This window comes from Pan paniscus, chromosome 22 (genome assembly GCF_029289425.2).
Source record: "Pan paniscus chromosome 22, NHGRI_mPanPan1-v2.0_pri, whole genome shotgun sequence".
Taxonomy (NCBI): Eukaryota; Metazoa; Chordata; class Mammalia; order Primates; family Hominidae; genus Pan; species Pan paniscus.
The window spans coordinates 25,724,279-25,748,948 of record NC_073271.2 but is presented as its reverse complement, the minus strand read 5'-3'; the positions used below and the strand labels follow the sequence as shown (position 1 = coordinate 25,748,948).

Sequence of the window (24,670 nt, the reverse complement as noted above, 5' to 3'; positions counted from 1 at the left end):
ACCTCATGGAGAATACATCCATTGAGAATACAGCTGTTGGAAAAATTTGTGAGATGTTTCTTTTATGATGAATTGACTCTTTACAAAAGATCAGTTGCTATTCAGGAAGATGTTTGTGTGTGTGTGTGTGTGTGTGAAATATATATATGAAATATATATATATACATTTCAAGTGACATAATAACTTCCAATGTCATTTACTTCATTTAAGCAACAACAACAAAAACTTAAGTTAAAATATATTCAGATATTAAAAATTATCTGTACACTTCTAGTCTTGCCCTGACTAACTCCCTTATGGCTGCAAGCTCTGTCCCATAATCAAAGATTGGCAGAGTCACAACAGAAAATTGAAGACTTTGCTTCTTAGAGACACTCAGGACAACAGCTCTGGAAATGTACCTCCTGAGAGATTTAAAGTAAAACTCTGAGAGAACAAGAGCATTTAAGGTTTGAACAGCTTACCAGGAGGCTGGAAATTATCTTTCTCAGAGACCAACTTTAAACAGAGATCAGATTTTCATATGTCTGAAATGTTTTAGGTATTGCGCAGCCTGGAAGCGGAAGGAAAGCATCAGTCAACATTTACTGAGCACCCACTGTGTATGCTCCTAGGATTATTACTGCAACAACTAACATAAGAATCATTCTTACACTCTTCAAAGCACTTTCATGTACATTAAAGCAAAGTGCTCTTGGTTCACTTAATTGCTCACCTGCTATGGGTATATCAATGGTGCTAATTTTTACACTGGCCATTATTCTGAGAATATTTAAGCAAACAGCCAATATCTTTTAATTTTGTTTTCAATATCCATTTTTTTCACCAAAAATTCATACTCTTGATAAGCCGTAATCTCACTCCAAAGCATTTTGCTATTCTTTTAAACTTGCTTTTGAAAGCTGACGATTATTTCAGGAAGTCTTACAAGGAAAACTGATAACAAATGACACAAATGTTAACCTTCTGTTTTTCTAACTTAACCATGCCATAGGACATAAGGCTTATGTAGGGGTGGGAGTAATGGTTGGGAACACTGTCGTGAAAACAACACTGAAAAATAAGAAGTCAGGAAACTTGAGTTTGATTCTTGGCTGTGCCAGCAACTATCAGTTTCACTCATACTTTCAGTTCCTAAATTTCTTCCATTCTAAAATGGAATGTGTACTGAACTGTAAGTGGACTGGACTGTATCATTCCTAAGATTTCTTCTAGTCCTAAGATGCCTCATTTATCAATGTGCTTCCACCAAGAAAAACTTTAACATTTGCAAATAGAGAAAACCAGGGTGTACTACTTTTCTACTGAGTAGAAGAAATGCTAACAAGAGTTCTTCACATTCAAGGAGAGATTAATTGAAAGAATCTTACTTTGCCTCTTCCTTTGCATTGATTAACCAAAATCCAGTATTGAGAAGCTATGTCTACAGGTAGATGTTGGCACTTTCCAACCCTTACATAATTAAAAGTTCAATGGCATTACTAGGAGATAGAGAATAAAGAATATTAATAAAGTCCTTGCAAATTTTCCAAACCTACCTGAATTTTGTAGGATATTTGAATTATTCAAAACCTACTCTTAAGTTTATCTTAATAGGTGCATTAATCAGTATGTACTAACCAACATCTGCAAATTTTCAGTGGTTTACACATTCAATGTTAATTTCTTGATCTTGCCACAGTCCAGTGCGGATTGAAAGAGAGACTCTGCTTTCTTTCAATCCTTCTATTCAAAGTTCCTTCTATTCAAGTTCCTTCTATTTTGTGGTTCCATCATTCCTAGTGACTTGAAATCCTTTCCTTCTTGCTATATATTTGGAAAAAGAGAGAGAGCCAAAGATCATGTTGGGAAGACATCGTCTTAGTTCCTATTGGCTAGAAACCAGTCACATAACCACACTGAACTGTAAGGGAGGTGGGAAATGTCTAGTTACTCCCCCTCAGAAGAAGAAATGGCACTGCTGGTCATCCAGCCAAGCCCAGTCACAATATGAGACAACAAAGAGTCTAGAAAAAAGTAAGGTCTAAATAACTGCTAACTTAAAAAATGTAACCACAATACCAATAAATTTGGAAAGTAGAAATGGAGACTTCATTTCTTTATAATTAAAGGGTGACAATCTGCAAGGTGGTCATCCCGTAGGCTGGAAAACATGTGTCCAACCAAGATCAAAGACAGGCACTTTGAAAAAAGAGGGGTTGGGGCAAGAGCTTTATGCCGATTGGGTTGGCTAAACATACATATTACACTGGTTACAGGCGGAGCTATGAATATTTATGAAGATGATCCTGACACATGCATATTGAACAAAAATGCATGTAACATACAATCCTTGTCCACTTCGGGGTAGAGACTTAACATTTAATGGTTTTATAATTAGGTTCTATACGTCAGAATGTCTTGCAGGACACAATGGCATGCAAGGGTACAATCTCTTTAATCCAACCAGAACCAGTCTAAGGTCGGTGGTTTTCTTCTCTGGAGAAAGTTACTGAAATCAGGATCTTGTTTAATGAAAGGTATAGCTGGTGGAACAGGGGCTGGAAGTCAGTGTCTAAGAGTTGGATGAGCTGTAGTTGTTTTAATATTGCTTATCTTGAGGCCAGTGCTTGTTTACCTCCTTGAGAAAAAGAAAAGCCTCATAGCAGTTGGAACATAGTTTATTTTTTAAGTCCAAGGCTGTGTGACTTAACCCTTGTCTGGCATGGCCTTCAGTTCTGTTTATAATTTGATATCTTATTGCCACAAATAGACTGCTCTGTCTGACCTCCCATCCCGGTATGGCTGCAAACTAAGTTCTTAAGGTTTTTCTGGGGTCCCTTTGGTTACAAAAGAGGGTTGTTCCGTCAATGGGGGCTTAGAATTTTATTTTTAGCTTACACAGTGAAATCTCTTGACATGTGAAAAGACTCATAATGACCTCACCAGAAACAAAGACATGTCATAGAATTCCTAGCTTTGCTTCTTCTTATTTAAAAGGAGCCAACAATCGGGGCCAAAGTTAATCTCAACATGTCAGCTATCTTCTTTCCAATTATATAGTGCCTTCAAAATATAGGATTGAACTTTCCTGTCCTTTGCAAGTCAATTTGTGGATTGGGGTCTCACAACAGCCATAACATAGTTATCACTAAGATGATAATTAAGAATACTTCTGGATGTCTTCTTCAACATTTTGGTGACCAATATCCAGATGGTTTTACTTCCAGGTTCTCCTTACCGGGATAAAATTACTATTGCTATTCTTCAACTCCAAGAAGAAGGGAAGCTGCATATGATGAAAGAGAAGTGGTGGCGTGGGAATGGCTGCCCCGAGGAAGACAACAAAGAAGCCAGTGCCCTAGGAGTGGAAAATATTGGAGGCATCTTCATTGTTCTGGCTGCCGGACTGGTCCTTTCTGTATTTGTAGCTATTGGAGAATTCATATACAAATCACGGAAGAATAATGATATTGAACAGGTGAGTCATCTCTTTCTAGGACTGGTTAGTTTATAGTTTGCATTATCTGTCTTAAGTTTGGGGGTTTTAAGGATGTTTGCTCTTTTTCAGTCTATTGAATTAGATGCCCAGAAGAGCCATTTTTGAGTTAGAGCAAAGAGCTATTGAATCCCTGCCAGGTGCTGTGGGCACTGCAGGTCCATCATTTATTAACGACAAGGAAGGGGCTTATATACTAAATCCAATTAGCATTATTTGGAAAGACAGTGCAGAAATTCCAAACTCAGTTAATTTTTGAACTGTTGTTTGTTCGTAAGATAGAAACCCTAGATGGAAAAAGGCAAAACTAAATCCAAAATTGGAAAAGATATAAAAAGATATTTAACAGAAATGTTACCAGCCCTTAAGTATAGATTCTGAGCACATGTACTAATGCAAAACAATTTATATAAATATGTAAAAGTCATACTACGAAATTGAACACTTCTATCAAAGTAAGATTTGTAAAAGGATATATCACCTCAAATTTTTTTTGCCAGGAATGTCATAAACAATACAAAATGAAAATGCAATGTATATGAGACTTTATTTTTCTAAATTGTGTTTGGGATTATAGGACAATTTTAGTAGTTGACCATTTTTGCCTATTACTTTTCTTTTGGAAGGAAATCACACCATTTTTGAAGGAAATCAACTTACACTCTTTTGAAAAAGCTGATTGCGATTTAAGATAATTCCTTCATAACCATGCTAGAATAAACAAAATATAAAGTTTATGGTCATCATAGTGAATCAGGCTCCCCTTTCAATTTTTAAATATTGTTAGAATTTTAAGACTATGACTATTAATGACAGAGCCAGTTTAATGCTCTCCTGTCATCTTGAAATTCTAAATAATTTTTGAACAAAGTGTCCCATATTTTCATTTCGCACTGGACCCTGCAAATTATGTGGCTGGTTCTGATTAATAATCTGGTAATAGATCCACTTTCTTTAAGTGGAAGCCCTCCTTAAGGGCCCGAAACTGGGGGTGATTCATTATAACCTGGTTTCACATGAAAATCTTCCCCAGAATTACAAGGCAACTGTGACAACAATGAACACCCCTTTCCAAAGCTCTTGTTATAAGAAGCTGTTTCTTTAATTCAAAGGGAGAATGAACTGATCTGCTTTAACTTTCAATTTGCTCTTGAGGTGTCTTGTTTTATGCAACTAATTTGAAAAATAAAAGCTTGTATATATGATGCTTTAATGTGCTTTTCATAGTTGCCAACTTCATGTGATGTAAATTTTCATTTAAACATTCATTCTTGCTTCTGATTTATTCATTTTTCTATATTTTTTTCTCATTTCTTTTGCATGCAAGGCTTTTTGTTTCTTTTATGGACTGCAATGTAAGCAAACCCATCCAACCAACTCCACTTCTGGAACCACTTTATCTACGGATTTAGAATGTGGTAAATTAATTCGAGAGGAGAGAGGGATTCGAAAACAGTCCTCAGTTCATACTGTGTAATCAGTTTAAAAAAAAAAAAAAAGATGTGCCCAGTAGAAAATGTTTTTGCTAATTGGTGTTGTTGATATTTGTATTTGCTAAGCATAAATAGCCACAATTCTCTATTCCTTTAGGATAGCAAAACTCATGTATTCTAGACACTGAAATGAATACACTGGAAAGAGACTTGCACTGTATGTTGAAGCAGGGGCATATTAGGGGTATAAAGACTTCTAGAAATGTGTATTTACAGGAATCTTCTCTGTCCCATTCATCATCTTAGTTCTATCTTCATGCATTAAAAATAAGTAACTCTTCCTTCATGAAAAAGGAGATTCAGACTTTCGACAGGGCAAAGCATGGAAACAAGATGCTAATTCTATGGACTTCTTTTCATCTTTGTGAACTTCGTTCCCTCCTCTTTTCTTCTCCCCGTCTCATATATTGTGTAGATCTGCATATTTTCAAACTACCCAGAACCCTTACCTTTTCAACAGTACACACATAACTCCATAACAATGTTAATTTTTAATTGAAACTGATTCCACGATTTAAAATGTATTATTTACACAAAGACTCAAAAGTGTCTTAGCATTTAAAGATTTAAAAACCGTGATCCACAGAAAGAAAACTAAACTTGAAACCTCTGGTGCCACAGAAGAGCACTAGCTATGTTGAACATCACTCATGGAAACAGAACACAGTCAAGAATAATTCCTGGGCAGAAATTCATTAACCTCAAACTCTCAAATAACATTTACTTGTAGAATTTAACAGTCTTCTGTAGGTTCTGAGTCTCTAAGGAATGGTGATATTTTTCAAGCTATATAGTACTTCTTTGAAGATCCCAGCAAAGTCCTAAGCTATGTACTAATTCATTTCTATTTACCACTCACTTTGCATTAATGAACATCTTTCTACGAGATGTTATTTCACTTCCTTCCCACTTACCCTAGATAGAGGGGTTGTTCTTGGAACAATCTTTTCTGAACATCACCATTTTCACAGTTATTTCTTTGGATCCATCATTATTATTAATTCATTTAAAGTATTCTGGGGAAACGGGCAAGAAGAAAAAAATAAAAGAAAGAATGTCCATACACATTAGTTACAGATCTCTGTAGATTCATTTTCCATCTGCATTCAAAGTGCTGTAAATAATTCCCATGCTAACTCAACCAGGTGACATAAAAAACCTCTTGCACATTTAATTTGTTGTGACAGAGAATATCTGATGATTCCTCACTAGTGAATAAGAGAGTTGAAGGTGTGTTTCATCTTTTCTAAATATGGGATCAGTTGGTCTTTATTCTTTTCTTAATGGGATTATCTTTTGACATATCAAGAAATCCCCTAAAGCACATTCCTTGAAGTAGAGATATGCCATCTGTGCAATCATACAGCATTTTACCTTCTCTTTGCTTAGCTTTAAATGGCTCCCAGTTTTGGAAGCCACAGGCTTCTCCAATCAACTGTATATTTCTCCAGTAAAGCATATTCAGGAAAGTTGACTAGTTGACTCTTGTCCTGATTGTTTCTCAGCTTTGCTTCCTTCTTTAAAGAAATGTACTCAGAAGAAAATATCATAAATTACACTAACATTGTTTTATTATTATTAAACTAGAAGCAACATACTATTTGTCCCAGGTCAGAGTTCACATTTTCATAATCAATAGAATCAGATGTTGGGGTGAATATGACATTATTCTTAGTTTCATATTTCATGGATTCAGTATATAGAAACCACAAATTTCCTAAGTTTACTCTCCCAAAGACAATTTAATAAACCAAAAATGCTACCAAAAGAGTTCAGGTGTGATTGATGAAGTATTGACAATCAAAATTAACAATAACTGACAAAACTTAACTTTCTGCAGAGACTATTACTTAAAAGTGTAATTCAGAGATTTGGATAAAGAAATGATCTCTTTCAAAAGTTAATATTTCTATACTACTTTAGACTGTATACTACCTAATTCTGATATTTATGTATTATTTTATAGTTTTCAAAATGTTTTCACATACATTACATTTGATCCCTTCAACAATTTAAATTCAGCTTTACTAATAGAGAAGTAGATATCCATCATTGGCCTGTAGTTATAGATTTTAGAAGCAGAAGAAAATTTTCCAAAACAGCCAAACTTAGATTCAGGTTCTAGCAGAGCCACACGCTGAATGACTGCAGGCAAGTTACCAAATTTCTCAGTCTCAATTTCTTAATATGTAGCAGTGGGACAACATTTCTGGAACACAAAGTTTTGTAGGGGTGTTTTTCAAAATGTGTTCAATTGGCAAATGTTTCTCAAATAGAATTTTCATAGTTAAATAACCCATAGAGCGTCACTCTAAATGTTCCTTTACTACATGCTATCTCAGTGTGCGTCACAAGTTTTTGCACGTTGAGAATTTTCAGCAAAGTAGAAAAGTAATCAGCACTTCTGAAGCCTATTAGATTGCAGATTTTTTTCCCCACAGCATCTTGACAGACCAGTGTTCCACAGATCATCCTCAAGGGAACACAGGTATGATCATGTGAATCTCATCCCATAATAGTGTACAAAACATCTTGCATTGTGCTTGGCACATAGTAGCCACTCAATAAATAATTATGTATTCTTTAGAGTAAATTTCTAAGCCTCAATTTTCTTACTTGTAAAATGAAGGTAATATTATGGACTTTATACATTTACTATGATAATTAAATAAAATCATGGCATAGAAAATGAAATAATTAATAAAAGTCCTGTTAATATATATCCGTTAACAACTGTTGGTACCTTCTGGAGAAACTAAATATTGTTCTCTGGTCACATGGGCAGTAACTAAAATTTATCAAGCATCTTAAAATGGAATCTGGTTTAGAAAATTGGTTTTCTAATTTAGAGGCTCAAGCTCTATCTCTAAGAGCAGTTTTTCTTGTACAAGCATGATAAATCAATGGCAGAGGTCACTGCACTCGGAAGAAGGACCCAAATTGGTAATATGTGAAAATCTATAGTAGAAGCTCTGGACCTCGTCTCTAGAAATTCTAATTTAATTAGTTGGGGCATGACAATGGTAATTTTTTCAGATGCCCAGTTGATTTTAATGTGCTGGAAACGCTGAGAACCACTAAGCTAAAGCACAAACTTATGTATATAATTAGAACTCAATAAATCATTGCTGTTGATTGCTTGATTGATTGCAGAGATAGAGCCACTAATCCTATGCAGTATGTACAACACATGTTCGGCATTCAATCTGACAGACCCTTTCCACTTAGAATTCAGGAAAAACCTGCACATCTTTGAGGTAGAAATTTTATGATATTCAATTGATATCATGATTAGTTGCAAAACTATAGAGCTAGATCAACTCAGAATTATCAAGTAGACAGTTTATTGCTCTCTCTCTACCCTTCCTTCCTGGAGAAATCTCGAGTACTTACTTTCTTCTTTTTTTTTTTTTTTTTTTTTTTTTTGAGATGGAGTCTTTCTCTGTCGCCCAGGCTGGAGTGCAGTCACGCCATCTTGGCTCACTGCAACCTCTGCCTCCTGGGTTCAAGCAATTCTCTTGCCTCAGCCTCCTGAGTAGCTGGGATTGCAGGCGTGCACCATCACGCCTGGCTAATTTTTGTATTTTTAGTAGAGACAGGAGTTTCACCATGTTGGCCAAGCTGGTCTCAAACTCCTGACCTCAGGTGATCCACCTGCCTCGGCCCCCCAAAGTGCTGAGATTACAGCCATAAGCCTCCGCGCCCAGCCCACACTCTTCTCTTTCTCCCTTTATACTGATTCTCAACCAGTTCTTGCCATCACGTCAATGGATGCTAAGACCACAGTGACCCGACCAGGAACCACTGCATTTCAAGCGAACTGTAGAACAAAAGACTTGAATATGAAAGGAAAAAAAAAATTTTTTTTCAAGCTTTATGTTTACATTATTAGTTCTCCTACTTTGGTGTAAATCAGAACCACCTGGGGAAATTATCCAAACTGCTGTTTACAGGCTCTACCTCTCGACCTTTCTCCTCAGTAGGAAGAGTCCAGGAATCTGCATTTACAATGAAGCCTGAAAGTGAATGACTAAAACTAGTTGTATACATTAGTTTTCATAAAAATTAGCTTGAACGTAGCAGTTTTTTCCCAAATTAACATACATGATTCCTTCTTAAAAGGATCTCCAATACAAAGGTGTTTTTATTTTTACTTTTTTAAATAGCTTTTCTTACATTTTTTTTCCCAACAATCCTAACGGTAGTTGCATTATTTAAAAGTAGATAGTAAACATGAGTTTTTATTAAAACTAGCTTGAATATAGTGGTTTCACTAGTTTTATTTCAGATTAGCTGTTGAGCATGAGTTTTTGTTAAATAATAACAGATTGTCTGTGGATTATACTTTGAAAAATACTGTTTAAGCTTAGGAGAGAGCAGGGAGGCATTAAAAGATTGAACAAGTGGCTGGTAGTGGTGGCTCACACCTGTAAGCCCAGGAGTTCAAGACCAGCCTGGGCAACATGGTGGGACCTCATCTCTATAAATCAATAAACAAACAAACAAAGACTGAACAAATGCATCAACAGCAATGAAACATAGTGTTGCCTAATTTGTTTCCTAATAAGTTTGCTTCTAACCTAATGAAATAAGGGGAAAAAAATTAAGCTTTATATTTTACTTTGTTTTAAACTAAAATTATAAATTGAATTATTTTAGAGAGTTTTTCAAGCAAAATTGGAGCTATTTAAGGAATACATGGTGGGTAGGAATCTTGCCGTTGGGAAAATCAGCTGGATCATATGATTATAAACCTATCCAAGGAAAATTATTTCCAAATACCTCACTGCATTTCACTGGTATTATATTATGTTCTGTATGAGCCATCTGTGGCAATGCAGTACTACAATGAATCCCAATTAGTTTCCAAGCACATGACCCTTATACCACAAGGTCTATTTCCTAGTAAGCAATTTAGAGAGTCTGAACAGCCTTTAACAGCAAAAGGAAAGCAAAGCATTCTTACTTATTAAACTATTTTCTGAACATCTAACAGTGCCAAATGGTATTATTAATTAACTCTTGCAGATAATAAAAAAAAAATTCTGCTTGATGCTGCAGTTTTAACTTGCCTTTAGGAAACATCTCATTATGCTTCTCACAGTTATGGAATTTTATGTCCATATGCACAAGCATTTTAAAATCATTTTTGCTTTTTCTAAGAAAATCATTTTTGCTTTTTCTAAGAAAATCAAATTTTCTTAGAAAATTTTGCAAATTTTCTAAGAATTTCTATTTGCAAAGATATGAACATCCTTGTGATAGAAAGTCAACATTACAAATGCAGTGTGTGAATTTGAAACCCTGCAGAATTTGAACTTTGTTGTTGTCAGCCCAAATACAGCTAATGGCCCAAAGTACACAACAATGTGTGTCCATGTTGCAATGCATACATCCAGATAGACACAAAAATGAGTAAGACCTGGATGATGGAATAAAGTTACTGTATTTCCCCCTAGCAACTAAAATATTTTAATTTAACTTGACCAGAATTGTCTTTCTCCCCAGTTTTTCAACTGGAGGGTTTAGACTTAAAATATTCAAATATTCTGATTTTTCAACCTAAGACATGAAAGCAGTCCTGATCAGTTTACCAGCCACAAGAACCAAGAAATTACTGTCATTTGATAACCCACTCAACCTTGGTATTTATCTTTCCTCGGTGTTCCTTGGCATATTATCAGATGCTTCCAAGAGTCTTCAGTTCTATTTCTCTGGAGTCTGATCAACTTATTTAGCAAGTGATTTGCAAAAGTCTCTTTAATTAGGTTATTTTTGTAATTGTGCAAAGAGGTTTTCCTTTGCCTGAAAACTCAAACATTCATTAATTATTAGAAAAGCCAGGAAGCAATTAACATCAATTTAGAAATAACGTTTCTAATGTACAAGTTGATGTTGTCTTATCAACCAAACGAACTCTGAACGATGGGCATGGCCCAATAGACAGGTGACTTGGGAATCACATGCCAAGAACTCAGGTTTCCACACCACTGCTAAAGGGCTGTGTGTCTTTGGGCAAGTCATTTTACTTCCCTCAACCTCAGTTTCTTCATCTGTGGAATGAGGAGGTTGCATTTGAAGTTCTCTGCATTGAAGTCAAACAATATTGTTTGACTCTAGTAGAAAATGGGAAGGAAATAAAAACAAAAAAACATAGAAGCAGTGATAAAAAGAGATTTTTGTTTCTACATTTCTTTATATGGTTATGTGTCTCTCTTGGACACATGAAATTCTTATTGCTGTCAGAATGACTGTGTCCTGCCAGTACTTCAAGGCAGAAAGGCCTCCCCTGGATATAGAGAAAATGGCCCCACTAGCCATCATGACATCAAGAAGCAAGAAGGTTCCCATCCAATGAATCATAAGCAAATCATTACAGACAGAGTGAATTTTACAGAAGTAGAATTGTTCTTGACCTTAATGAGCCTACAGACCAGGTAAAACAAAACAAAAAAAGAGATACATACCTAGGAAGCTATTTGAAGCTGTAGAAATGAATACACATTCACAATTCACAAAAGAGGATGACAAATGAGACTGGATCTCATAGGAAGACTCTCTCTATTCTGTAAGTGTAACTTAGTGTTTCTTCTAAAGACAGACAAGGAGAAATAAAGAAAGAGGACAGAGTGCATTTATTTTCTATTGTTTTTATCCCTACCCTTCTTCCTACCATCAAGTATGGGAGTTTTTATATGAACTGTTCTCAAACTAAAAATGAGTTAAACTTTTAGCTTTTGAGATGTTAAGTAGTCCTTGCAGATTTGTAGCACAGAGAAAAATCTTGGAAACCATGGTTTTTAATTGCAAGATCCAGATGTTTCATTGAATATGTAAGTTGTTATAATTCAAAAAAGTTTATCTATAATTGGCCAGAGCCAAAACCCAAAAGGCTAAGGTTGGAGAAACAGAGATGATGATATTTTACTACCTGATTTACCTACCCCAGACCAGATTCTGACCATGAGGAAAGAGAAAATTGGAGGAAAGTCACAAAGGTTAGATACTACCTTAATCTCTGCGAGGAGGTTATTCCTAAACCACTTACCATCTCTGAGCCAAGTTCACACTTGGGAGGATGAAGAAGAATAGAAACCACAGAAAAATTAAAAGGGAATCCTGGACAGAAAATGCCATTTTTACTTCACAGGGTGAAGGGCCAGGAGGTGATAAGACTTGTAGAGACATTTTGTATGCCACTGTCTCCTGAATGGCAGAATAACAGCATGTAGGCAGTGAAGCTATGGAATGTTTCATACATAGTGTCTTCCTCAATCTCAGAGAAAGCAGGGAAAACAGCCAAAAATCCATGGCTCTTCTCACCCAAGAGGCATGTGTGGAAGGGCTGAGAGAACCAGTGGACTGGAAGACTTGAGGTTAGAGCAGGAAAGACACAGAGTGTGTGGATGTGACACAGAGACCACAGTGGGACCATGGTCATCTCAGAGGGCACAGCAGAGACAGAAATCAGTGTTCATGACCTAGTAGGATGTCACATCCCCATGGAAGACAAAAGGACAGAGGGTGGCCTTGGACTAGCTGATCCTGGGCCCTCTAGACACTTCTCCTTATCCCAGCTGACCCTTGGAAAGCAGAGAAGAGAGAAGGAATGTGGAGAGAGGCTTGCATTCACTAAGACATTAACGAAAAGAAAGCATTTTAAACCACAGGTGAATTAATTACCTTGAGTTGATAAGACACACTAGCAGATGGGAAACCTCTAAGCTAAAGTGAGTTCTATTTTTTTAAATAGTATCACATAATTTGTTTGCAAATCCAAGTTTGTAGCTTGAGAAAAATGCATTCCCACTACCATAGGCATAAACTGGTACCCCGAAAACTATGCATGTAGTGCATACGTGCACTGTGGACAACTAACACCCTACACATCATGGTCAGTTTAGCTTAAAGGTAGGGCCCTGAAAGCTATGCGTGTAGTGCATACCTGCACTGTGGACAACTAACACCCTACACATCACGATCAGTTTAGCTTAAAGGTAGTGCCATTCCCTGTAGAGAAAGGGCATGCAAAGAATTTCTTGGAAGTTTATTTTATGGCCCTAATTTAGCCTCTGAAATGCAATAAAACAAAAACAAAAAACAAAAAAATCAAGCCTTTTCCATGAGGTGAGGGAAAGCCAATCCATGCAGAATCCTCTCAGGCCTTCAGTGCAGGAAGCCAGAGAGAAGCTAGAGGGCCAAGGCACAAAGCCACACTGGCCTCTGACAATGACTCTGAAGAGGAGAAAGGCACTGTGTGGTTTGGACTGAAGGACAAACCCACATTTCTGCCACTTTTAAGCAAGGAGAGCTGCTTACTTCCAGGTATACAAGGCCCACTGGAAGCTTATCCTCACTGCAGGAATATCTCTCTGTTCTCTGCTCATAGCACTGGACTGGGCCATGTTTCATGCTCCCTTTTATACCATCAGCTATTCATGTGTCCTTTCTAGGGCAGGAAAATGTTTTAGCTGCTCTGGAGCACCCTTGGGAGGCCATGGGAGTCTCAGAGGACAGTTTCAGGCTGGCCTGATGGCATACCCCACTGACACTTCTCTGCTCCATTAACTGCCTCCTCTGAATGCCTGAGACAGAGACTGGGCTATGGTTTCCCTGTGTTCTCAGGTCCCCACACCTATCAGGCTGCATGGGAGTTTGCCCCCAGAGAAGCCAGAGGAGGTGCCCCTCCTCAGATCTCCCTTGGCATCTAGGCTTTGGTCAAGATTCTCACATCACCTGATTGAACTTTTCTCCTTGAGAGCAGCTACAAGACAACCCTTTCTTTACACTCCATCCTCAGTCCTATAGGCTGAGTCCTGAAGCCTCTATGCTTGATATTTAATGTCAAACTTTTACAATTCAAAGTACCTGCCTTTTCCTTGTTTCAAACACCTGACTGTTGTAATTAATAGCTTCAAAGACTGCAGCGTCTTCTACAGATCCACAAAAGTCCATTTAAAAAGCTCAAAGCTCCAAATTTGAGTCTTTTTTCTTTCTATATCATCCCTACCCTGAAGATAATGCATATAAAAGCACTTGCTGTAACTTGAAAAGTGAGAAAAAGGACTGGGATTCAGAAGAACTGGAAAAAAGCACACAGAGTAATATCAAAATATTACAGGGCCTCAATGTTAACTCCACTTTTCAAAGTTTTCCATGACATTATCCCTAATGTTAGAGGAGGATGAACTTACACATCCCCTACTTGTCAGGAATTTGCACTGGGTAGCCCTGCGTGGCCACCCCATGTGCAAAATTTTTTAAGGATCATTTTTTTTAAATTAAGAATCCATATGGATTGTGCATGCCATTTAAAAATAGACTGTTTTTCTGTTGAGAGAATAAGGTTTCTAAATGAAATCTTTAAATAAAGATGAACAACAGGAGGAAGACACTTGTGTATCTGATGTCATGGAGTAACCCTGTGACCCTCATAGGTATATTTTTATGGTTTAAAGAGCTCATTTAGGAGAACAAGGAATTCTAGGGCATGCGTTCATGCAAACAGAGAAACTTAAATCTAGGATCCGAGATGGTAAGGATGTTGGGCATCAGGTCCCAAGTGTGGGAACAAAAATTAAATAGAGCAGAAGAGACAACATGGAGGTAATGAAAACATAACATTAACAAACACGGGAAAAAGGAGTTCATGAAGTCTACATGCTGTAGCCAAAGGAAAGGAAGACAGGGGCTTTCGAGAGTCATTTCCCATGGGGAGCCAGTTTAAAGCTTTAAAGGTGCAAGAAAACGGGCCAGGCAAGACGTGGCTGCTGGGTCACAGGTGGAGATTAGTATGGGCGACCACACTTGTACATTTTATTTCAGTGGCTAGACTTCCTTCACCCCAACATTCTTTACACGGACCCAGGAGATGAGAATCAGCTTTCTCATTAGCTCTCAGGCACAAATCAACATAACCACTATTCTAAAAGCTAATACGGTGATCAACACTCAACCTCTAGGATTCACTTTTTTTAAATTCCAAGGATGGGTGCATAAAAGATGGCCCATGGGTTGTGAATGCGCTCAGAAAATGGATCAAACCACAGGAAATGCTGCCCAAATCCTCAGTTCTGGAATGCAAAAACTTCCCACAAGGATAGTACACATAAAACTACTCCAAAAATCTCCTTCCACCTGCCTTCACATAATTAGTGAGAGATGATTAAAGCCTGACCTCTGCTCTTAGATCATTAATTCTCTTGGAAGGGAGTGAAATCTGTGAACAGATAGGTGACCAGACTATACAAGTCTCTATGTTGCAAATCCCTAAATACAATTCTTCTGTTCCTATTCCTTAAAAACTTCCCTGACTGTATCCGCAAACCATCCTAGGTTTGCTCCTACACTAGAGCTTAGAGTTAAAAAATGTTAAGGAAGTGAAGTTTTTGTCCTTCTTTAAAAAATATAATCATTGAGACACTGGCTCCACAGAACTACAGCAGGAATTTGACCAAGACAAAAAAAATAGTAATAATAATCCCATTATTTTTCAGGAAACTATTTCTTTAATAGTCTACATTTTACTGAAATTGTCTTTATAAAAATACTCCAAATCATAGCTTGCTTTCAACTTATGGTAGGTCTATACATAAAATGCAAGGTTTTACATCTATACAATGACAATAATATCCTCTTTCTTCCTTTTTCCTACATCCTTTTTCTTCCATGTGTAATGTGAAAATTTATCAGACTGTCTCACAGAGCACTTCAAGTGCCTTTGAATAAGGAGCCTATTAAAGGGAGAAACCTATACAAAATGTAAGATTTGTATTGTATTATTGGCTAGGCCAGAGCTTCTGAAAAATAATTCCTCAGAAAAATCCTCAAGGGTATAAGCATCCAAAGCAGTTCTCTGAAATGTTTACCTATACCTACCAATGAATGAAAGACGTGAATGTATAAATGCTAAATGTACAATGAGAAATCAATCTAACATTCACAATCTGATGTCAAGTTTGCAACCAGTATGAAAGCCAATTCCATATAGTCTAGTTTTTTGAATACTGCAAACTCAAATCCAATTCTTGCCCAGAGCTTTATCTATAACTTAAAAAAATTGTTATTTTCCCCTGAATCATTCTTCGTGAGGCAGAGTATTTTAGGTACAAAACAAATAGAACTTTATTAGTCCCTCCCACCCCATCCAGGGCAACATTTGCAACGGAAGGATAAAGGTGTAAAGAGAAGATATAATTTATATTCAGGCTCACACAAGCATCAAGAAATCAAACATTTGAGGTTAATTCAAAGGAGGTGCCATGAAGCCAGCAATTAAAAAAGAAACAAACCAAAAGGGAAGGTAAAAGAAAGCAAAGAAGACAGAATATGAAAGAAAAGGGGCTCCTTAGGGACACACCACAAGCATGGAGGAATCAGAGAAGAGAAATAACTTTCTGCAAAACTGAAATAAACAAGCAAATCTCTCTCCTTCTAAAGCCAAGAGTTTTAGTTGAAGTTTCTATTTCAATCTCTACTAGACTAACTTGTGTTTCTCCATTTCCTTTCCTCTAAAGGAAAGGTCACACACACACACACACACACACACACTCTACATTATTTTTGGATAATGTCAGAAACAGCATAAACGGCAAGAACATACTTTATTACTATAAATTCATTTGTAAATGAATTTTTCTATCAGACATTATTATAAAGGTTCATTTATTAATAGATGGTTCATAAGCACAGAGATGGAATTTTTAAATTGCCGGGGACTGTGGTGAGCTTTTATTTCCTTCTGATGTTGGAGTGCCTATGTATAAAGCACAATACAAGTTGTCATAATGCCTACAACTACATAGACACAGAAACATGGACTGGGCAAAAGAAGTGGTAATAGGCATTGAAAATTTATGTTTTAAACACCTATGGGAACTATTTTAACTAAAACACTAGTAAAAGCAACTCAAAGGAACTGCTGCACAGATGTGCATCAGATGGCTCAAATTAAAGAACCATCAACCTTTTCATTGTATCTCTCCTACAAAAACAAAAAAAGACCGTGAGTGCAATGAATGGCATAGAGTTAAAATATATACTATGGTATATAAAACTTTATTTTAAAGAAAGAGCATACTTAAAATATGCCACCCATTGGACTGTTTTGCATATAACAGTACATTGAATTATCATAATAGCTCTATGAAAATGATTCTACTATTGTCTCACTTTATACATAAGGAAACTGAGTCCAAGAGAAAATAAATACCTAGCCCAGTGTAACCCGGCTACTAGGAAGTATAGCTGAAATTAAAACTCATTCTGATACCAGGCACTAATTCTAAACTGTAACTAAAAGTCACTTGTAGGCCAGACACGGTGGCTTACGCCTGTAATCCCAGCACTTTGCGAGGCCAAGGGGGGTGGATCACGAGGTCAGGAGATCAAGACCATCCTGGCCAACGTGGTGAAACCACATCTCTACTAAAAATACAAAAATTAGCCGCGTGTGGTGGCGCGCACCTGTAGTCCCAGCTACTCGGGAGGCTGAGGCAGGAGAATCGCTTGAACACAGGAGGCAGAAGTTGCAGTGAGCCAAGTTGGCACCACTGCACTCCAGCCTGGTGACAGAGTGAGACTCTGTCAAAAAAAAAAAAAAAAAAAAAATCAAGTGCAAGTGTAGATTAGAAATGTGAACTCCATCACATTTTTAATCCAGGCCCCAGATCCAGGCTACTGGAGGACTTTCCAGTATGCAAAGTACCAGAAAATACTACCTGAGTATCCCGCCTCCTTTTGCAGTACGTCTTGAGTAAGGCAGCTAGCTGAATGCCATTATGTTTGATACTTTCTCATGAAAGTAGGATTTAGGAATTTAAACCAACATATTTTAAAATAATGTTTCTATGGCTCTGTGAATATGAAAAACCCAAGCCTACAAACAGAAGTTTTAGAAAGCTACTGTCATTTTGGTCCCGGTTCAGAAGCTCAATCTTTATATGTATCCTTAATTCTGAGATCACAAAAGGCAAATTAATTAATGAATATGAGCCCCTCCCAAGCCACTCTGGGCTGAAAGATGACCTTCACAATTTCATTTCCTGTGGATCCAAGAATGTGTGGTTTACTTGATCGAGCTCATGGCTGGGAGAGGCCTTAAAGGTCACCTTTCCTTGTGACTACAGCAAAAACTTGGAGGCAGAAAGGTCAGCCCCAATATCTTGCCATTTTCTTTTCAACAGTCAGAGACAAAGTGAGAATCAAAAAGAAATCATTGTTTGCAACCAAAGACCAAGAAAGCCGCCCACTGATAAAACTATGTTTATATTTGCTCTCACACAAGCAGCAAGAAATAAATACTTGGAGTTAGTCAAGAGTAAAGATGTTTGTTGTACTTTAAGGCAGTCTAAAATCTGGGGGAGGAGTTCCTTTTTTGAAAAAATAAACTTAGTTGAAACAGATTGTCAGGTAATATCTATGACCACTCTTCTACCCAAAATAGGGAAAAGAGGTTTCAATGAGACCTTCCTCTGTGTGTGTCAAGTCACAGTCAGAGATTCATTTGGGCGATTTCAATGTAAAATGAAATGACATGCCTAAAATCAAATGCTTGAGAGTTCAAGTAAAGCAGAAAGATTGGAATTTCTTAACATAATGGTTTTTGGGAAAATTCACAAAAAGCTATCTATAGTGATAAAAAATATTTTTAAAAGGTAATGTGTAGATGATTTCTCATGAAAGCTCTTGGTTTGGGCAGTCCAGATACATTGAGTTCAAATGCAAGCTCTTTTTCTTGGGTAAGTTACTTAATGTCTCCAATAGTAAATTTCCCCATCTATATAAAGGGTATAATATGTAATAAAGTTTGCAAACTTCTTGACACTCTTTTCTTTCCTCCTTTCGTTCCTTCCATTTTAATGCCAAAAATATTTCTTCCATTGAAATAAATTTCTGAGCAAAGTTTGCAAAACTCTGATACAATACTATATATCACAATTACACTATAAAATATTAATTTGCTCTTAGTAGCAACACACAAGCTTTATATGGTGTAATGTTAACAAATTATATTTCATTCATGATATACAGACATGATGTTTTGACTTACAATTTTTTGACTTTGCAGTGGAACGGAAGTGATACACAGACTAGACAAACCATACTTTAAGTGCCCATACAACCATTCTGTGTTTTACTTTCAGCACGGTATTCAATAAACAAATTATATGACAGAGTCAACACTGTATTATAAAATGGGCTGGATAGATAATTTTGCCCAACTGTAGGCTAGTGTAAGTGTTCCATGAGTGTATAAGGTAAGCTAGGCTAAACTGTAAGTTAGGTGTATTAAATGCAATTTCTCCTTAATATCTTCAGCATACATTGTGTGTATTGGGACACAACCCCATAGTAAGTGAGAAGCATCTGTACTTGCTATAACATTTTTTAAGTATAGTTCATAAAAAACTTTCTGACATTTTTCTTTGTGTGGCATGACACCCCTCCCAATTCACTGAAGCCACAACTTACTGTTTGAAAGAAAATTAGCACACATGACATGAGTTTTTATGTTTCTGTATTACAGGAAAATGGAAGTGAAATTCAAATCCTATAAACACTTATGCTTAAAAGAGATAAAAAGTTTTATTCAAAGAACCAGTTTTTTAAGAGACGTACATCTGATAGGCCAATAGTTTACACCTAGAACCTAAATTCTAGGCCTGGTTTTGAAATCAAGTAGAAAAAATTTAAAAATAGAAAAATTAAAACTACTACTTCTCTAAACTACATCAAGTTATTTTGGGAACAAAACGAACATTTTCAAATACACATGTTGCACGCTGATACACAAGAAACACACTAGATGTTTAGTACTTTGCAAACATAGAACACAAATTTCTTCCTGTAAGGCAGTTACAACCTAGACACATTACCTGGTGGCACACTGTCATTTGACTTTCAACCATATCCATTTTGTGTGCTAAGGTTAAAAAAGTATGCTTGCACTCCTATAACCTTTACCAAAGGCTATGGTTTTTAGAGGATTTTTTTTTATTGTGGTAAAAACACTTGAGATCTAACCGCTTAAAAATGTCTAAGTGTTCAAGACGATATTAACTATAGGCACAATGTTGTACAGAAGATCTCCAGAACTTATTTATCTTGCATAATTGAAACTTTATATCCCCTTGAGCAGCAACTGCCCCCATTTCCCTTCCTCCCAGCCTTTGGCAACTACCATTCTCCTCTCTGTTTTCATGACTTTGACTATTTTAGATGTTTCATATAAGTGGAATCATGCTGCCTTTGTCCTCCTGTGCTGGCTTATATCACTAGAGGATGTTTTAAGAGTGACCTCATCAAAAAGAAAACTACTTTTTAGAAATTTCTCTAACCAGGACATTATAGAAATTTCTCTGAGCAGGAATTTTTCACTCAAAGGTCTTATCTTGGCTAGAAAAATGACAGCAAATTATGTTTTATTGGTCCATTTATGTACTATGCATGTGAACAGATATAGCATAATTGCAATGCAGATTATATATATTGTCTGTATATGTAGAACATCTTTCAACCATAATTCCGTTTTCCATTTTCTTTTGTATTATGCCATCATTTTTGCTGTGAAGTTCAGTACCACATTATTTTTCATTTCGACCACAGCTGCATCATTGCTGCTGCCAGAATCTCTGTTTTTTGGAGAAAATGTACAATTTAAAATTGTTTTTTTTTCTTTTTTTTTTATCAGAAAGGAAAGTCATCAAGAATTAGATTTTATTTTAGGAACAAAGTAAGGTTTCATGGGAGAAAAAAACAAAGCCTTGGTGTAGAGAAGGTTTGTTCATTTTCTATAGCATTACTGAAGTGTCCGTATGCCTTGATAATCCTATCAATGTTTGGATCATCTCAGTGGGGGAAATGACTTAATTTAACTCTATTTTGGTGTCTCAGCAAAGGTAAGTTATCTATTTTGAGAGCCCTGAGTTTGCTTTAACTGGGTAGTTTTATACTACTGCATTTGTGAATGAAATCCCAAAGTTTGCCCAGCTAACTTGCCATCTCAGTTTCCCCGATTAGAAAAGGTGGGTGGCCAGCGGGTGGAGGAGGAGGTGATGGGAACTGGCCAATTGTGACAGAGCTGCCTTCAAGCCAATATCTTGTGTTCATAAATACCTAGGCAAGAGGCAGGTCAACGGCACATGGCTTAATTAAGCTGATGGTCTGTATCTCATGTTCCCTAGTGTCTCTCTTTCAACGCTATCATGGAAGAACTGGGAATCTCACTGAAGAATCAGAAAAAAATAAAGAAAAAGTCAAGAACTAAGGGGAAATCTTCCTTCACAAGTATCCTTACTTGTCATCAGAGACGAACTCAGAGAAAAGAGACTGTGGCGTGATCCAAGGAAACGCCTGTAGGAAGAAAAAGGATGCATTCCCTACAGATTTTTGGAGAAAGGATTTCTGAGGAGTGTGTGATGTGTTTCCATATATCTATATCCATAACTCTGATTATGAATACAGATATAAGAAATACAAAAGTTTAAAAAGCTCACATAGATATGACTTGGGAAGTGACACCAGTTCTTTTAAAATAAATTTGTATGCTCACTTATTTTGCATTTTTTCTTTTTCCCCAATAAATTGTTGTGTGTGCTTTCTAAGTAATAATAAAACAACAGGGATTTTTTCCAGAACAAGTTGAGCTTGGTTTGTTCCCCATTACTTGCTCCCATTGGCAAAGGTGTGTTTGCTGTATGTCGTCAGTTGTGCAGTTTGCTATTTTGAAAATTCTTCTTATTGGTTTAGACAAACACAGTCATTTTGGGCTGAGTTTTAAAAATTACTTTTAGTTTATACCAAGTTACCTAGTTACTATGTGAACCAATTTATCTTTGTGTTCTAAAGTCTAATTTTATAAATAGTTTAAATGATACTCAGAACATTAGTGAAGTGTGCTGGAAAAGGATACCAGAAAGCAAAAATACATTCAAAAAGTAAAAGTGTTCGCCACATTCTAGGCACCATTCTAGGTTCTGGGGGTCCCATACTGAAGAAAACAGATATGGTCCCTGTATTAGTTCATTTTCATGCTGTTGATAGACATATCCAAGACTGGGTACTTTATAAAGCAAAAGAGGTTTAATGGACTCACTGTTCCACATGGCTGGGGAGGCTTCACAATCATGGCAGAAGGTGAAAGGCACATCTTACATGGTGGCAGGCAAGAGAGAATGAGAGCCAAGCAAAACAGGAAACCCCTTATAAAACCATCAGATCTCATGAGAATTATTCACTACCGCAAGAATAGTATGGAGGAAACCGCCCCCATGATTCAATTATCTCCCGCCAAATTCCTCCTACAACACGTGGGAATTATGGGAGCTAAAATTCAAGATGAGATTTAGGTGGGGACACAGCCAAACCATATCAGTCCCTGTTCTCACATAATTAATTATAAAACAAAGATGAAAAATAGTATATTACTCAAAGCACGATTAGAACTTCCTCAGAGGAAGTCTAAAGCTGAAGGAGCCCTCAGAAGTATTTAACCTGGGGCTGGGTCAACAAGGGCTTCCTGGAGAAGGGAATAGCTAACTGAAGATTTGCAGGATCACTCAGATATTATCAGGTGAAAGGAGCCAGGCTGAGGACGCAGCATATTAGAAGGCATGGAAATAAGAGAGAATAGGGCTATTATGTTAGAGGAAAAATGAGTTTGGTGTAGCTAAAATATAAAATGCAAGTAAGTCCGATAGGCCTGATAGGTAGCAGTCACTGTGGCTGAGGGTAGAGGAAGAATTGAAGGAAAGAAGACCAGAAGGGAGACTAGAGGGAGGTCACCCAAAATATTCTTTCAGTAACTGCACCAGACCAGAAGCAGAGAGACCACCAGATGAAGGAGGTAATTTTGAAGCACAATCCAAACAGCCATGGATTCAGAAAGTGGTCTCAAAGGAAAATTCCAGGATTCAGGGAGGTGGGAGGAGAGCTTAACTGGAAAATTGAGGTGGCGTTCACTGTGTTGGGAAATAATGGAAAGAAATAGGTATTAGTCAGTATTTCATACAACTGGTTGGTTTCTTCAGGATTATTCTACATCTCTAGGAAACTTAATCTAGTCCTTCAAAGTACAAAAATATTTTCAGACATGAAAGGGAAAAATAATGATCTTAAAAATGGCAATAACAATAACAGATATTGGACAAAGGTTTTGCTTGATTGTAATCAATATTCAGATTTCATATCAATCAGAATTTTTATTGACAACAAATAGAAGAAAATCGTTCATTAAAATGCATTAGAAGGCTTAAATTAAACATTTATAAATTGGAGTATGATGAATCTGACCAGCTAAAGATGGTCTAGAATGATAACATATCAGAAGGAGGAAATACAAAGTTTATTCACTTCACTAAAAATTATATCCAAGGCATTCTATTTTACATTTTCTAATATTTTTCTCCCATTTTTAAATTTTTCTCTTATTTTAGAAAATATTACTCTATCTTTTCACATACTATTACAGAAATTTGTGAGAAAAGAAGTACATCAACCTCTAATATCTAAAATATATAGTATATCAATCTGGTTTATGGATATTTTAAGATCCACCAGCCTCTTTTGTCTTCACTTATACATAACTAAATTTTCATTCAATACATATAACACTTGCTATAAACAACTTCATTAAAAAATATATTGAAAAACTGTAGAACAGGACTTTTTTAATGTCAACTATTAAATGTAATGCATAATCACCTTCCTTTCTCCCTGATATTTTCATTCTGAAAGAACATTTGACACATACAAATGTACCTACGTTTCTGTGTGCATCTTTGTGTTTTAGGGTGAAGAAGAGAGTAAGCTAATGAGTTCAGAGGAGAGAAGAAAGTGTAGAGTATCTGGAACCCGGTCCAGAAAAATTCCTGGTAACAACCATTAACCTTGGAGATTTTCATCCCTTTCACTAAAGAACAGTGACTCATACAGAGTTATGTAGAAATCAATGGCGAAGTTAATTAAAAACTAGATTTAACATTTCTTCCTTCAGCAATTTCTTAGTGCTAAAAGAAAAAGATTGCCCAGGTGAGATATTCAGGGAAACAAATGGAGGTCAGCTGTTTTGAAAGATGATGTTCACAGTTAAGATTTATTCTCCTTTCAGATTTCGAATCTGGGCTTCATCTTTATTGTAGGAGAAAAGGCAAGACCCCACAGAGTTGGAGATATAGTGCAGGGCTCAAAGTTTTTTATTCTTAGCCTAAAAGAAGCTGCAGGAAGACAGAAATAAGGAGAAAGTAGCTTAAAGAAAACTAGATGAAGATAAAATAGAACTAACTAGCATTTTTCCCCCCTCTATCTCAGCAGCTATGGCTTTAATTTAACCCTTTGCCTTCAACAAAAGGACTACATGGGTTCTTAGTCAAGAATCTGCTGAAATTGTTGTTTCAAAGAAGGAATAATGTAAAGGGTAACAGCATCAGCTCAGGGAAAGGTAGCTCTGGGAGCTATCCTTGTAGTGGGATTTTTAAAGAAACATAAAATCTACCTTTTCTAAAATGTATGGCCCACCAGATGTTCCCCAACATCAGAGAGGCCATGGTTGAGTAAAAATTGGAGCATTGATTGAAGGAAGCCCAAGTGACAATCTGCTTAGTTGATGCCTCCAGCCTAGAAGAATGAGAAGAGAACAAGCATTAACTGGTCAAGGATGTCCAAAGGAAAAAGTGACAAATGTATGCAGGGCTAGAGCAA

General features: G+C 36.6%; 2 protein-coding genes across 13 annotated transcripts in view; one reads left to right on the top strand and one right to left on the bottom strand.

Moving 5' to 3' along the window:
• GRIK1 (glutamate ionotropic receptor kainate type subunit 1) overlaps positions 1-21,612 on the top strand; it is a 380,508-nt gene extending 358,896 nt beyond the window's left edge. For 4 of the 11 annotated variants that reach the window (XM_034947851.3, XM_034947850.4, XM_008965776.6 and 1 more), the window contains 3 exons: positions 3,211-3,461; positions 20,664-20,750; positions 21,157-21,612. In XM_034947851.3, the coding sequence (XP_034803742.1) occupies positions 3,211-3,461; positions 20,664-20,750; positions 21,157-21,312 (494 nt within the window). In that variant the 3' untranslated portion in view covers positions 21,313-21,612. Of the gene's footprint in view, positions 1-3,210; positions 3,462-4,806; positions 4,957-20,663; positions 20,751-21,156 lie in introns of those variants that run through there. The other 7 variants (XM_034947852.3, XM_055105220.3, XM_003813193.7 and 4 more) reach the window with 2 other exon arrangements.
• Positions 1-24,670, bottom strand: part of BACH1 (BTB domain and CNC homolog 1) — a 456,481-nt gene that overhangs the window by 196,244 nt on the left and 235,567 nt on the right. The window lies entirely within an intron of this gene.